The sequence below is a fragment of the Rhineura floridana genome, chromosome 6 (assembly GCF_030035675.1).
Source record: "Rhineura floridana isolate rRhiFlo1 chromosome 6, rRhiFlo1.hap2, whole genome shotgun sequence".
Lineage (NCBI taxonomy): Eukaryota > Metazoa > Chordata > Lepidosauria > Squamata > Rhineuridae > Rhineura > Rhineura floridana.
In genome coordinates, this window is record NC_084485.1 from 69,414,188 (window position 1) to 69,430,741 (window position 16,554).

General features: G+C 41.6%; 1 protein-coding gene across 1 annotated transcript in view; it reads right to left on the reverse strand.

Moving 5' to 3' along the window:
• Positions 1-1,058: 1,058 nt before the first annotated feature.
• PRELP (proline and arginine rich end leucine rich repeat protein) overlaps positions 1,059-16,554 on the reverse strand; it is a 51,452-nt gene continuing 35,956 nt past the window's right edge. The window contains exon 3 of the mRNA XM_061632245.1: positions 1,059-7,004. Within this exon, the coding sequence (XP_061488229.1) occupies positions 6,829-7,004 (176 nt within the window). The 3' untranslated portion in view covers positions 1,059-6,828. The remainder of the gene's footprint in view (positions 7,005-16,554) is intronic.

The window sequence follows — 16,554 nt, forward strand, 5'->3', positions numbered from 1 at the left end:
TACCCTTTGGAATTCCCTCCCCTTAAATAATACACAGGCATCATCTCCGTTATCTTTTCAGCACCTACTGAAACTTTTATCTTTCAACAAGCCTTTTAAGTAGAGACCTTTTAAGTAGAGATCAGTCTGCGTCAGTATTGGAATTTCTTTTTAAGATGTTATTAAAGCTTTTTATAAAATATGTTTTTAAAATGTTTTGTTTTCATATGTTTTAAAAGATGTTTTAATATGTTTTTTAAAGATGGTTTGTTTTTAAGATGTTAGAGAGTGCTTTTAGTGTTTTTGGGCTCCTTCTAGGAGGAAGGGCAGAATATAAATTAAATAATAATAAAAATAAATAATAGTATCCGTACAAATATACTAGCAAATGAAGCTTGCCTTGGGGCAATCAAAGTCCCACGTCACAGCATTCCATCCTATATCACTGTGTTCTTCAACCTTGGGTCTCCAGATGTTGTTGAACTACAGCTCCCATCAGCTAACCATTGGCTAAGCTTGTGAGGAGTGATGGGAGACAGAGTACAGCAACACCGGGGGATCCAAGGCTGAAGAACACGACATAACATATACAGTCTGGCTTGCTTGCTGCATATGGTGGCCTCTGCTATGAGGGAAATTTTATGCCCCAAATTTTGACTTGTCAGATAAAAAAAGGTCCTATTTGCAGACTTCTGTAAGCCATATTCAGACATTCAGCCTGATCATGGAAGGGCCTTTGCAAAAAGGACCTTTGCACAATGATATCTACCATGGTCTGCAGGGGGCTTCCAACTATGTTAAGCTGTAGACAGCTAGAAGTCTCCGGATCTTAGGAGGCTTCTAAACACATTCAGATTTTTCTAGAGACTGGGATGTCATATATATCACACACAGAGCTCCTGCGAGTAATTTGAAGTCAATCTGACCCATGCTAGAGCGACCTGTGTACTGGTATGTAACTTGTGTTGTATCATACACATGAGCATAGAACTGGAATATCCTTGGCAATGAGGCAAAAAACCCATTCAGAAATAATACTACTGTTAAGACCTTGCATGGTAACTGTAGTCATTTTCATTACGGGCAAAACTCATGGCATAATAAGAAACGAAATCAGTTTGACAACATCATTAGCAATTTTCTTTTTGTTTTAATTAGCTCTCTTAATTTGTTTCTTGTGTGACAAATATTCTATATGCTGCCTTGACACACAACTGGGAAACAGCTATCTATGAGAGCAGAGAAGAACCTGAAAACAATTAATTAATTGATTGATTGATTTCAATGTCCTGTCAAGAAGGTAGATGAATGATCATACAGGCTTTTTAACAATTCGAAGGAGAAATGTGACATTGTTATGGTTGTTAAAAACTGTATCTTTAGCAGCATGCCAAGATGTAGAAATGTAAGGAGGTGGAGATTCTTCTCTTACCTCCTTGTATGGAGATAAAGCTATGGTATTGGGTAGCAGGGTTGGGGGAGCGTTACTGGCTAAGTAAGTATCTGCATGACAGGCTGCTGTCAAAGGCGGAAGATGGAAACAGGGCTAGTAAAAAGCTGCAAAATCTCCTTATTGTCTATAGAAAGTTCACAGACCAGTGACTTCCATTACCAATTCATTGCTGAACCCCTTTATTAGGGTGCTGCCAGGCTGTGGCTATTTTGGGCGGGATTCACTCACAGACCAGCAAATTCAGGTTGCATAATTAAAGCTGATTTGGAGGTCTTACAAGACAAACCCGCTTCCCCCAAAGATCTGACTTTTTGTGATAAGGAAAATGACAGGAAAATGAAGTGGAAAGTGTGGGATAAACTTGCTTTGGCACAGTATCATTTAACCTCTCTGCAAACAAATCAGAATGAATGCTCATTAAATACTCAACACCATCTAATCTCCCTGCAAACAAATCAGAGCACACATATATGGTCATTGTAGTCTAGATTGTATGAAACAGTATTGCCAACTGATCAGGGGAAAAATGGCCTGCTTTTTGCCTTTTAACAGAAAATAGTAGGCGAAGCTTTCCATGGCATAGAGACTAACATTATCACTTGCTAATGGCATTGGAAGAAACGAAAGATAGAATGAGGAAAATATTTTGGTAGTGTTTCTTGCCCCATACCATCCCACCCACCAACAAAGTTCAAACTTACACAACAGATTTAATAGGATATAAAAAGAAACCAGCAGATCATATTCTAAGTGTTACAAGCATAAATCCAGAGTAACTCAACAAATATCATTGGGGTTACGCTAGTTTATACTGGTATAACAGATGGCCAAACAAGGCCCCATAGATAGATAGATAGGTTAAATTAAAAGCAAGTTTTATGCCTGCATTGCCATTAAAATAAATGATTCCCAAGCATGCCCAACCCCAACATGGGTACCAGTGGGATATGCTGAGTTTTATCCAGAAGGGTGTCCAATGGACTGAGGTTGTTTGGTCATTAGGGGCAAAAATCCAGAGTCCCCTGTCTTCCAGGGCTTTTGGATTAAGGTTCCACCCAAGCAGTGGTTTGGAAAAGAGCAGAGACTGATATATATATAGAGAGAGAGAGAGAGAGAGAGAGGATTGTGTAGGTTGCTGATTGCACAGCTTCATTTACATTTAGCAGCAGGTATAGCACAGTGGGGAGGAGAGCCTGGCTGGGAGTCCAGAGTCTGTGAGGTCAAATCCCTGCTCGTGTCTCCTGGGTGTCAAGGGCCAGCTAAAGATCACCCCTACAGTGAGTGGCTCGGGGGTTATGTGCCCTGCCACCTGTGCAGCCGTGGGCAAGCTGCATAGTCCCAAGGAGCCCAGTTGCCCCCAGCTGGCAGTTGCAGACAAGGAAGGGGCTGGCTTGTGCAGCTGTGGTGCCTCAGAGGGAGGCAGTGGTAAACCCCCTCTGAATACCGCTTGCCATGAAAACTCTATTTATAGGGTAGCCATAAGTCGGGATCGACTTGAAGGCAGTCCATTTCCATTTTCCATTTACATTTAGAATGGTGTGCTTCCATGCTGGTTTTGTGGAGCAACAGGAAAAATCATGGCAGGTTTTGTGAAGGAGATATTTCTCAATGATCAAATTAGAGGGGGACTTGCAAGGCACATGCATTCACTTGTTTAGATTTTCAATTGCAGCAGGATGGCCATGAACTTTGGACCCAAAGAGATTTTATCTGTATAGCTAGCTTTTACCAGGAAGGAAAAGCCTATCGTTTTGAGCTAGGCCCTCTTGATTACTGTGAATGTCCAACTGCTGAGCTGTCAAGGGCCTTAACAAAATAATATTTATGATTCTTAAAGACTGGGAAGTTTCCCTGATAGCTGGAAGTCTCTCTCTAGCCTTTGGAATATTATACATATCAAAGCTTGAGAAGATGCCAGAAGTAAGGGAAATAGTGAATTAGCTTGCAGGCAGTTTTCAGTTTGAATTGTGAGAGAGGATCAGGAAAACAAAGGAAGAATTTGGAGCTGTTTGCTGGTTGAAGATGAAGCACCTTGGAGTGCAGGGAGTCTCTCTGGGAATCTAAGGCAGTGTTAGTGAATTTGCTGCCTGCTGTAAAAATCTCTGTTTGTTTCCACTATGCTCAGCTTGTATATTTGTACTTCAGATATTACAAAGGCACCAAACATCTCCAGTGTTCTCTCATTCAAAAGAAACTAGACCCTGTGCCATTGCCTTTCAGCTTAGGGGAGTGGGAAATGCATAACAAAATGTTCAAATCCAAAGTGAAGAAGAGAACCCGAGAACAGCTAGTGAACAAATCCTCAGCATTTCTGAGTCAGTGGAGATTCATTAACACTCCTGGAATTAAGAGCTGAAATATGAAAATGGATTTAAGGATCTCAATTCAAGAAGTTATGTACAGGTCTAGACCCTAGTTTTCTTTCAAGAACCTCCACAGAGTTTTGTTTCACCAAGCTGCAAAAAAGATAATAAACAATAGATTTGTTTGGGTATAAAGAAGGATTTAGAGAACATGCAGTGTGGAACTCAGCTGCTGGGGCACAGCAAATCATGAGGCTCAAAATGAGCCTGAGTCATGGATGCAAGAAGAGCAAAAGTAGCTCTGGAGGTGTCAAGTGATTAGGGAAGGAGAACTGCACCTTGTGCTGAAGGTGATTCATACAGGTCAGCGGAATAGGAGAGTCTTGCACCCTGTTAATTCACTGGGGTCCCCTTCTGATGTAATGTTTTTTGTCCACTGATTAACATTTTAAAACAATTATGCAAGCACCTCCACATTAAAATGTTACCTGGGGGCTGTAGTATTTCTTGATTGGATCTCTGAACAGAATGCTAGATTTTTCAAATTAAGGTCTGTTCATTGACACAGCACTGGAAAAGTCACGTAAATGACTAATCCTCATGCAATATTTCCATATGGGAAGTCCATGAAGACTATTAAGCCAGAAGCTGCCCTGGATTGCATGAGCAAAAGAGGGCAACATCTAACCTTCAGCTTATTAGTAGGGCCTGCTGATGAGAATACTGGGTCTCGGCAGCTTAAGCTCAAATCCTTGTGTTGCACCTATTACTTAACCTTACTTCATGAAATAGGATGGATAACAGACCTTGGCTACAGATTGTGGTTGGAGAGGAGAAAGCTTAACCATGAATCCCAGTTCAGATGACAAGTGAAGCCAAAGCTACTGCAAAGCAGCAGTAAAAAGGACCAAGGAGGATAAGTGCTTACATGGGGCAGTCCTATTTTTTCCATGTAATTCCCCCTAAGAGCAATGGAGCATCATTGTCCCGTCGCTCCCAGGGGGACTTGGTATATGTCCGTTCAAAGCGTGTAGTGACAAGAAGCCCAACATGCTAACCATTCAGGTACCCTATTTTAGAAATTTTAAAGTAAAACTGGAGGAGGGGCTGTAATGGAGACATTGCACAGTCCTCAGATCACTTCTTAAGCACTTTTTTTAAAGAGTGTGTGTTTCCAGGTGGATTTTTAAGGATTTCCCATTAAAAATCTGCCTGGAAATGGAATGGGATGGACCCTCTGAGAACTGAGGTGGACTGGACTTTAATGAGTCTGTCTATCATTAACCCCCAGCAAGGTGTGAGTGCAACAACCATCTCCTACTCATGATTCCCAACAACTGCTAAGAGGTAATAAAGCCATCATGACTAGTAGCCATCGATAGTTTGCTCCCTCCATGAATTTGTCTAATTTCCTTTGAAGACTGCCCAGGTTAGTGGCTATCATTACACCTTGTTGTAGCATAGTTGAGCAATGTGCTGTGTGAAAAAGTATCATTGAACATGCTTATTCTTGTGCACACACAGAACAAAGCACACACAGAACAGCAAAGGAAGGAAAAGGGGATTATGAAGGACAAAGCAAATTGATTGTGCTGATTAAGGTGCACCCTGCTGTACCTCCCAACAATGGAGGGGTATTTCTACCCATCCATATGGGACTGCTAATATCTCTTGATGGTTTCAAATGCAACAATATCTCTTGATTCTTTCTAGTCCAAGAGAGTATCATGCCAGCTCAGTTGTACATTCCCACGGCTGCTCTCAGATATATTTTGGCATGCTGTTGTTCCTTCTCTTGAGTAGGTTTATTGGAGGGGGAAGCAACATTATGCTTGAGAGCTTCAAGGGAGGCATTGCCTAAATAATGGGGAGCAATTTCCTTTGTGACATCTGTTCAGACATTGCAAGGAATGTTATGCGAATGTGAGTACTTATTTAGTGAAGCAAAATAGAGCTTTGATAAGCAGCCTAACCCCTGATGAGGTACAGATTGCATCAGCAATTCATGATACGGTCTGGGGCCTGGGCATATTATACAAAAAACAACAACACAAAATACACACGCACACAACCCAGCAGGTGTGGTTATATCCTTAAAATCATCACGACAATGGGATCATCCTCTCCTGGTACACTATTCTATCTTGTGGCAATTTGTTTCTAATACTGCACTTGAGTCACAGCAGCAAAACCATGGGGATTTCGACAATGGGGAACAGAATGAGCAATTATTCTTTTAAAATGGTGCTGTTAAAAGTGCCATTGCCCAGATCCTGAAGCTCACATTATACAGTATTTGGTCACTCACTATGTTTCCATGTTATGTTGCTGCATCACCTGTACCATCCCATAAGAGTGCAAACAGGAGAAATATCAGTCTTCTATCACTCTTCATTGTACCTCACATGGCCCCACAGTATACAATCTGCTATGCACTTTATGCATATATTACCATGTGGTGTAACTATTAACACAGTATCTATGATTGCCAATCACCTATAAATAAATTTGAATATTCTTTTTTTCTTCATTCAGCATCATTATTAGACAAATGGCACTTTAACATTTTACTTATTTAAATGACTGAATATGTTTTCTCTCCTGAGAAGTATGACAAATCTAACTGCTTTTATAAGCTTGATGTTGTTGGTTGGAGGTGGGTGGGTGCAGATAACTCTGAAGACTTCAGACAGCAAAGATTACCACACAAATACCATGCACTAGATGCGTCTGGGTATGTTCCCTTCTCTCTTTTTTATATAAATTATGGAGCAGTATATAAGAGGCCGATATTACCGTAACTCATGGCAGTTTTGTGGATACTACACATAACTAAGAGGAACGTGTGCAACACTCCTAGGAGACTCCATAAGATGCTGTTTAAAACAAGACCTGCAGAGCTTCCTGCAGCAGAAGGAGGAGGAGGAGGAGGAGGAGGAGGAGGAGGCAGCAGAACGGAGCAGCAAAGAGAAGGCAGTGGGGCAGCAAGGTCAGGGTAGAGGTGATAAGATAGAGTCCCCATGTCTAACATAGACTGAAATCAAGTCACTGCAGAAAGCCAAAGTCCCAGAGGAGTGGCGATTGCTGCAAGGCTTAAAATACAACAGACTGCAAGAGTCGGAAACACATCATCAGGTCCAAGGGGATTGGTGGCTTCAGCTGGTTGCCATCCAGGCGCAGATAGCGAAGGTGGGGCACATTTTCAAAATCTGAGGAGGGCTCCTGGAAAGCGATCACAGAAGTGGGGCAAATCTGGGTCCCGTTGATTTCTAAAGGGAGAAAAGAAAGCATGGCAGTCGGTTAGGAGAGTTACCTTGGCCAGAGATAATTGCTTATGCATTTCTCTTTTCACCCTTTGGGCATCCATCAACTGTCAATTGACAGAGTTATTCAAAATACAAAGTTATTTTACAGCAGTGGCCATTTTTGGCATTAAGACCTATGTTTCCATCTATCAGTGTGAAATGACAGAAGAAACTTTCCTTGTATGCTGTGAACAAGGGCCATCCCTGCTCATTTCTCAACTCCCATGTCTTTTTCATAGTATCATCTATCAACAAATCTATGTAAATGATACAGACACCTTCCTACGGAGGTTGACTCCAGTACTGGTGTATGCATAAAAATTGAAGATAGCTCTAAATGCATATAGAAGTAAAATGTTAGAAGGGGGGTAAATCTCACACTCCAAGGGTGCTTACAAAAGGGATTTATATAACCCAACCTGATGCTTAGCGTATTCCGATTTTCTTCTCTGTAATATCCATATTATCACTGTGGGAGGGCTGTAGCTCAGTGGCAGAGCATCTGCTTTGCATGTAGAAGGTCCCTGGTTCAATCCCTGGCATCTCCAGGTAGGGCTAGATGGACCAATGGTCTGACTCAGTATAAGGCAGTTTCCTGTGTCCTTTTACAATTGAAACTAGGCTGCATATTCCAGTGTTAAAGTAGGTCTGATATAAAGATGTAATTAAATGCTTAGATGATATGTGAATGGTTAGCATATGGATATGTGATTTCATTCACATTTGATTATTGATTGCTAAAGTAATAAGATACATTCAAGTAAACAATCCAAATGTTGTTCATTGTGAATGACACTGAGAAACTTGAGAAACTTGCACTCGCTTTCCCATATGGAAGACAAGTTGGCCATTGTGTCTCCCTGTATACAGATCTTAGAATCAATCTGTGTTCGTCACTGAGCAGCTCTGATTCTGGGCAAAAAGGGGAGAAGGATGCATAGCTAGGAGGCTAAGGAAGGCCTGGAACTGGGCTGAGTCCCCCACCCTACTTTGTCACAAAGCAGCTTTGTTCTCTGTGTTCTACCATGGCAAGAACATAGAAAGGTATTCCTACTGAAGGTATTGCCTACCCTTCAGACTAGTGGATTGATAAGAGACACTCAGCTCCACTGAAATTATCACCACCACCACCACCACCATTATGTCAATAGAACAGTGGGATTCCAGTTCATGGTTCCAAAGACCTGTTCAACCATAACAGTAGATGGCCTCACGATAATCCAGACTCTCACCCTTATTATTTTGGTACGATAAAACTATTCAAATGGCTATCTCACAGGGGATGTTATGACGTTAAACAAGTCACTCAGCCTATGTTGGTTATGACTGATTGATTGATTGATTTCCCACCCTTCCTCCCAGCAGGAGCCCAGGACAGGCCAATTTTCTTAATTTGCATACTTTTAAGACTTAACCAAAGCATTCCATTCATTTGTGGTCTTAAAATGGGAAAACATCCCACCTCTCCCTTTTGATCTTTTGCTAAATTGGAAGTGACTGTGCCCCTCCAGATGTTACTGGACTCCATCAGTCCCAGACAGCATGACCAATAGTCAGGGCTGATGGAAGCTGTAGTCTACCAACATCTGGAGAGCCAAAGGTTAATCTGCTGCAAATGCTGTACAGTAATTCCTAATGCTTGGAGGTCTATGCCAAGGGGAAGGTTATCAAGTAGCCAGCGCTATATCCTTTCTTAGAAGGCCCCATGTGAGATGTTTATTTATCTGTTGCTTGGCAGACATTTCCTCAAGTTTAGGTTATGATATCATTCATCTCTAGCCCTGGTTGGTTCTGCCTACAATCTCCTTATATTACTTCCCTGAAGATTTATCAGTTATCCATTAGCACACATCATCGGAGAGGTGGACATCTTCTGACTGAGTAATAGTAAGGACTTTCCCTATTAAAATGGCCAGTATGGTGTAGTGATTAGTGTTGGACTAGGAGGACCTGAGAGACCAGGGTTCAAATCCCCATTCAGCCATGAAGCTCACTGACCCTACTATCTTTCACCTTACTTTACCTCACAAGGTTGTTGTGAAGATGAAATGAGAAGGGGGAGAACCAGGTATGTCACCTTGAACTCCTTGGAGGAAAGGTGGTATATAAATATTGTAATAAATACATAAATAAAAATTAAAGGGTGGTTCCCTGGGAGACCCAGATTTGCACATGTGCCCCGAGTTGCAGGTTACTTTAATATGATAGACTACATCGCTTGTGTTTCTTTTCTTCTCTCATAGAATATGTGCTGGGTCATAATAGGGGCTGAGGACTAGCCTTCTAGGTTCTGTCTACAGCTCTGGGGAAGAGGTCGAATAAAGACACCTAACTATGACACCTAACTATGACACCTAACTAGATATTCTAAATGACTATTCCCTAGACCAGCTGGTCATGGAACCGACCAGAGGGACGGCAACCCTGGACTTAATCCTCAGTGGGGACCGGGACCTGGTGCGAGATGTAAGTGTTGTTGAACCGATTGGGAGCAGTGACCACAGTGCTATTAAATTAAACATACATGTAAATGGCCAATTGCCAAGAAAATCCAACACGGTCACATTTGACTTCAAAAGAGGAAACTTCACAAAAATGAGGGGATTGGTAAAAAGAAAGCTGAAAAACAAAGTCCAGAGGGTCACATCACTCGAAAATGCTTGGAAGTTGTTTAAAAACACTATATTAGAAGCTCAACTGGAGTGCATACCGCAGATCAGAAAAGGTACCGCCAGGGCCAAGAAGATGCCAGCATGGTTAACAAGCAAAGTCAAGGAAGCTCTTAGAGGCAAAAAGTCTTCCTTCAGAAAATGGAAGTCTTGTCCGAATGAAGAAAATAAAAAAGAACACAAACTCTGGCAAAAGAAATGCAAGAAGACAATAAGGGATGCTAAAAAAGAATTTGAGGAGCACATTGCTAAGAACATAAAAACCAACAACAAAAAATTCTATCAATACATTCAAAGCAGGAGACCATCTAGGGAGGCGATTGGACCCTTGGATGATAAGGGAGTCAAAGGTGTACTAAAGAACGATAAGGAGATTGCAGAGAAGCTAAATGAATTCTTTGCATCTGTCTTCACAGTGGAAGATATAGGGCAGATCCCTGAACCTGAACTAACATTTGCAGGAAGGGATTCTGAGGAACTGAGACAAATAGTGGTAACGAGAGAGGAAGTTCTAGGCTTAATGGACAATATAAAAACTGACAAATCACCGGGCCCGGATGGCATCCACCCGAGAGTTCTCAAAGAACTCAAAGGTGAAATTGCTGATCTGCTAACTAAAATATGTAACTTGTCCCTCGGGTCCTCCTCCGTGCCTGAGGACTGGAAAGTGGCAAATGTAACGCCAATCTTCAAAAAGGGATCCAGAGGGGATCCCGGAAATTACAGGCCAGTTAGATTAACTTCTGTCCCTGGAAAACTGGTAGAAAGTATTATTAAAGCTAGATTAACTAAGCACATACAAGAACAAGCCTTGCTGAAGCAGAGCCAGCATGGCTTCTGCAAGAGAAAGTCCTGTCTCAGTAACCTATTAGAATTCTTTGAGAGTGTCAACAAGCATATAGATAGAGGTGATCCAGTGGACATAGTGTACTTAGACTTTCAAAAAGCGTTTGACAAGGTACCTCACCAAAGACTTCTGAGGAAGCTTAGCAGTCATGGAATAAGAGGAGAGGTCCTCTTGTGGATAAGGAATTGGTTAAGAAGCAGAAAGCAGAGAGTAGGAATCAACGGACAGTTCTCCCAATGGAGGGCTGTAGAAAGTGGAGTCCCTCAAGGATCGGTATTGGGACCTGTACTTTTCAACTTGTTCATTAATGACCTAGAATTAGGAGTGAGCAGTGAAGTGGCCAAGTTTGCTGACGACACTAAATTGTTCAGGGTTGTTAAAACAAAAAGGGATTGCGAAGAGCTCCAAAAAGATCTCTCCAAACTGAGTGAATGGGCGGAAAAATGGCAAATGCAATTCAATATAAACAAGTGTAAAATTATGCATATTGGAGCAAAAAATCTTAATTTCACATATACGCTCATGGAGTCTGAACTGGCGGTGACCGACCAGGAGAGAGACCTCGGGGTTGTAGTGGACAGCACAATGAAAATGTCGACCCAGTGTGCGGCAGCTGTGAAAAAGGCAAATTTCATGCTAGCGATAATTAGGAAAGGTATTGAAAATAAAACAGCCGATATCATAATGCTGTTGTATAAATCTATGGTGCGGCCACATTTGGAATACTGTGTACAGTTCTGGTCGCCTCATCTCAAAAAGGATATTCTAGAGTTGGAAAAGGTTCAGAAGAGGGCAACCAGAATGATCAAGGGGATGGAGCGACTGCCTTACGAGGAAAGGTTGCAGCATATAGGGCTTTTTAGTTTAGAGAAAAGGCGGGTCAGAGGAGACATGATAGAAGTGTATAAAATTATGCATGGCATTGAGAAAGTGGATAGAGAAAAGTTCTTCTCCCTCTCTCATAATACTAGAACTCGTGGACGTTCAAAGAAGCTGAATGTTGGAAGATTCAGGACAGACAAAAGGAAGTACTTCTTTACTCAGCGCATAGTTAAACTATGGAATTTGCTCCCACAAGATGCAGTAATGGCCACCAGCTTGGACGGCTTTAAAAGAAGATTAGACAAATTCATGGAGGACAGGGCTATCAATGGCTACTAGCCGTGATGGCTGTGCTGTGCCACCCTAGTCAGAGGCAGCATGCTTCTGAAAACCAGTTGCCGGAAGCCTCAGGAGGGGAGAGTGTTCTTGCACTCGGGTCCTGCTTGCGGGCTTCCCCCAGGCACCTGGTTGGCCACTGTGAGAACAGGATGCTGGACTAGATGGGCCACTGGCCTGATCCAGCAGGCTCTTCTTATGTTCTTATGTATGAGTCTCCTCTTTTGTGCCATGTTCAGATAAAGCCAGCCTGGATTTTGTGTTGGGTTTTTTCAGTGGGGAATGTATGTGTGTTTGGTCAAATTATTTTTATGCTACCTTTGGTTCTTTTATGTATGGATGTAATATAATTTCTATGTCAATTTGTTGTTGTTGTTATGTGCCTCCAAATCGACTACGACATATGGCGACCCTATGAATCAGTGACCTCCAAGAGCATCTGTCATGAACCACTCTATGTCAATAAACCACTTTTTTTTTTTTACTGTACTTGTGGGTTTAAACAAGCTTGTTAGAAAAATGCTCAGGGTCAAACTTTCTTACCACTGCAAATACCAGGCTGTGTGTGTGTGTCCCATTCTCATTGGAACTGGGGTGGAGACCGATCAAACCACAGTCTCAACCCAGCTCCCTCCCTAAGCAGGCTACTTATTTTTTAAAACACCTATGCAAGGTGAACTGAAACCTCACATCTAGTTTGGTCCTCCTTCAAAGATAAAGATCCATATATGACAAAGCTTGCATATGCTTGCATTGCTATGCTCATGCTACTGAAAGTCAGATACTTGGGCTTTTTATAACAGAAGCAAGTGGATATATCTCCACATTCCCAGAAAAACTGGGGTGGCAGCAGCAGATATTAAGTTTTTGTAAGTTTTTTAAAAAAATCTTTTAAGGGCACCAGCTGAGGATGTACAGTGAGGAGGTTGGTATAGAGCCATGCTTGGCTCCAGGTTTTGCCATAAAGTATTAAAAAGAACTTTGCACATTATAAGCACGGCAGGGCTCCTGCCGGGAGGAAAGGCAGGATATAAATCAAATAATAAATAAATAAATAAAATTATGATGAACAGCAATCTTAATTATAAAAGTTCATGAATCAGAATTAACATCCAGTTACTAAATCATGAACCATATGTGTACAAGAGTCTCAGTGCAAACAGTTTATACTTTGTGCCATGTCACCAGCTATGGGAACCAGAATGGCTTGTTCTGCTGATGAGAAATATTCGGCTTTGAAATGATAGATACTCTCTGCCCAAGAATGGTAGCGATCCAGGCAGGTCATTTCCCTGCTGGTGCACCAAGAATCTAGTATGTTTTTCACAGATCCTCACCATTCTATGAAATAGATCATCTTGCTGAGTGTTATTTGTAAGCTGACTAGTCTGGTTCATACCTGTATGCTACTTCACCAATTCCGTATTCTCTACCCTTTGAACAATGTTACCACTTCCTAAAGATTCATGGACCCCCAGTGGACTTGACTTTACAAAGGCATATTAAATGTCTCTTCTATGCAGCAAAGTTCTGACTTGTCCACAGGGTCATCTCTGTAACTCATAGAATACTTACACATTCCTCACTGAAATGGGAGACCAACAGGCAGACTAACAGCACAAGAGCAAATCATCTGGGAACAGATCCATCAAAAACAGCCTCAAAACAAGGAGACAGATGGAAATAATGAACTGATAACTCTCCTTTCCATTTGTAGCCCTAATTACCAATAAGAAAAGTTGCACATGGACAAAGGTTGGGTACCCTTGTACCATTATGAAAATGTAATGAAGTTAAACTGAAGGCCAGTGCTGTTACTGACAGCATCAATGATATCCAGGATATTCTGTACTGGACAATTTTGTAATTATTTCCCCATTTTATGGATACCTATAAAGATACAAATATATCAGCACTGTCATGATGATGTAATTGCCAAATATGAGGCAGGGATTAGTTCAGTGCTTCTTCTATTGTTTCAGTTGTTTTGGGTATATAAGGGGGAAGGGCTAGGATGGGGTCACCCACATGGTGCCCAGAGACACCAGTGTGACCACCAGTGTTTCCTATGGTACCGGCAAAAGGCTTTAAAAATCAACAGTGTGCAAGGAACTGTTTGCTTTTGCTGCTCAGTTCCTCTTTGCACTTGCTTGTTCTTGTTTACATTGCCCCCTCAAACATGCCCACATTTCATTGCATGCCAGGATTGGACACCAACTCTCCCATTCTTAACAGAGGAGAGCTGCAGAGAGCTTATCTCTCTGAGTGAGCACAGCAGTGGTCTCTTTTCCAAGGAGGTGGCTGAAAGAGGCATACCTACACAATTTTGTGGTCCTGTCTCTTATTTTGCTCTTTCAGGTGCAACAGCCATTTTGTTATGCCACACCCTGATGGCAACCATTTTGTGATTCGTGTCCATGGCCCTTTCTCAAAATTCCAAATATGCCCACTGTCCCAAAAAGGTTGATAGGCCTTACATTATCTTTTCCCTCACGCGGTTACTCTTTCTGTCAACAATGCACACCAGGCAGAACAAAGGGCGAGGGAGGTGTGGCATTGTGACGAGGTCTTCTGCTGGAATGTGTCTCTCACTGAAAGTAACTAATGAAGTGCAGCCCTCTAACTGAAGTATTAATCAATCAGGAAAGTATCTGCTTCTAGAGGTATCATGTTCCTGCTTTGCAAAAATGCTTTTATCCTTACTGTACAGATAGGATAACTGATTCTCAGAAGCACATGCATATCTTTCAAAGGAAAATTTAAAATCCTTTAAGTCTTAACTCTGATAAAATTTCCAAAGGGGTTAAGAACTTGGGGGCTGCCCACTGAAACAGTACCATCAAGTGCATAGAGGAAGTCCCACTGTGTTACTCTAAGTTGTATCAAAGCTAAGTGTCACGTTGAATGCTGCAGTGTTAGGAAGAAGCCCCCAATAAATCTCAGCTTTACATTTCCTTGCCTCTAGAAGTAGGTTTCAAGCTTGCTGATAAAAGATTTAAAGGGTGACCTTAGCATAACCTTAGACTAGAGACTCTGACGCATATGAATCTGAGTTATGAATTTAAAACAAAAAGTCATCATTTTAAAGTAAGGATCATTACTCTCAGATCCTGCCTGTGTTCTGTTGAACATGGGAGTAATAAATGTTGCATCAATGAGCTAGCCTAGTTCAAATGAAATATTTTTGCCTTGAGCTGCAGATGTGAATAAAGTTACTCAGAATTTAATTACACTTTCCCTCTTAGGGTCTATCATATACGGCTTCACTGGGCAAATCCATTGCTGTTGCCTAGTGCCAAAAGTTTAAACCAAAGTGAAAAATACGAAGTGCTTGAACTGGCTATAAATGTCGTGGCTTATTGCTTCCTATGCTAGCTAAGAATTTCTGGAAGGAATCCTGCATTCTTGCTCCCCTGCAGATGTTTTTGATCAAGGCAGCAGGTGGTGGGAGTTCCAGAAGTACAAACATCTGGGGGTAGGAAGGGAAGAGGCTTTGTTATTCCCATGATTGTGCTTGTGCATTCTGTGGGGTGACACCTATCCTAGGCAATGATTTGGGTGTTGCCTGAAAGTGTATGAAACAAACATTTGCTAGGATCACAGGAGAGATTTCCTTCTCTCAGCCTCAACCCCATACTCTGGGTTGCATTCAGTTAAGTCCTAAGCAGAATAGACCCACTGAAATGAATGAACCTAAGCCATGTCTGTTAACTTCAGTGGCTCTGCTCTGAGTAGGACCTGCTTTGAATACCACCAATTCTAACTCCTACCAGCACCTGTAGATGAAAAAAAGCTTTCGTTCCCTTCTGCATGCATGCTGTCCGGTACACAGTTGAAAAGAGGTATTAAATCTACCCTGTTTTAAAAGCTGAAGTAATCAAAAACATAGAGCCTCTTGATATTTTCATACAAACATCAGACAAACCCTGTTGGATCAGGCCAAAAGTCCATCTAGCCTAGCATCCTGTTCTCACAGTGGCCAGCCAGATGCCACTGGGAAGCCTGGAAGCAAGACCCAAGTGCAATAGAACTCTCTCTCGGCAACTGGTGTTCAGGGACATGCTGCCTCCAACAGTGGAGGTAGAGCATAACCACTGTGGCTAGTAGCTACTGCAAGCCTGATCCTTTTTCAAAGCCTTCCTTGTTGGTAGTCATCACTGCCCCTCAAGGGAGCAAGCTCCATAGTTTAACTATGCACAGTGTGAATGAGCACTTTCTTTTGTCTGTCCTAAATCTTCCAATATTCAGCTTTGTTGGATGGCCCTGAGTTCTAAAATTAGGAGAGAGGAAGAAAAACTTTTCTTTATATTATTCATTATTTTATAAAAATTTAAAAAAATGTTTGATTTGCAGTGCTCTCTCTCTCTCTCTCTCTTTCTCTCTCTCTCTGGACATTGAATCTCCTTGAGTTTTGCCGAGGAGGCTCTTGTCCATGTGCTGTTGGTAAGGGAAGTCTGTCCAGTGATGACATGGGATAGAGTCTTCTCCATGGAGGTCTACCACCTGTGGAATGCCCTCCATGCTGAAGTATGACAAATGCAGTCTTAGCTACCATTTCAGTGCTATGTTATAACACATGTGGTTGCTCAAGCATTTAAATTATTTGAACTGGCTCAAGTTTCTTTAGGGGGTAACAGTTTTAGCTTTCTCCATTGTTTCAGCTGCCTCTATATTTTGATTTATTTTTTATTGTTTTATTGATTGAATTGTTATAATTAATTTTATGTTGTACCCTGCCCTGGTATGGGTATTGAAATTGATGAAGGGAGAACTATACATCTTTTAAATAAATAATAAATACATTCATAGTTTCAGACAAGCAAATTAACAAAACATGGAA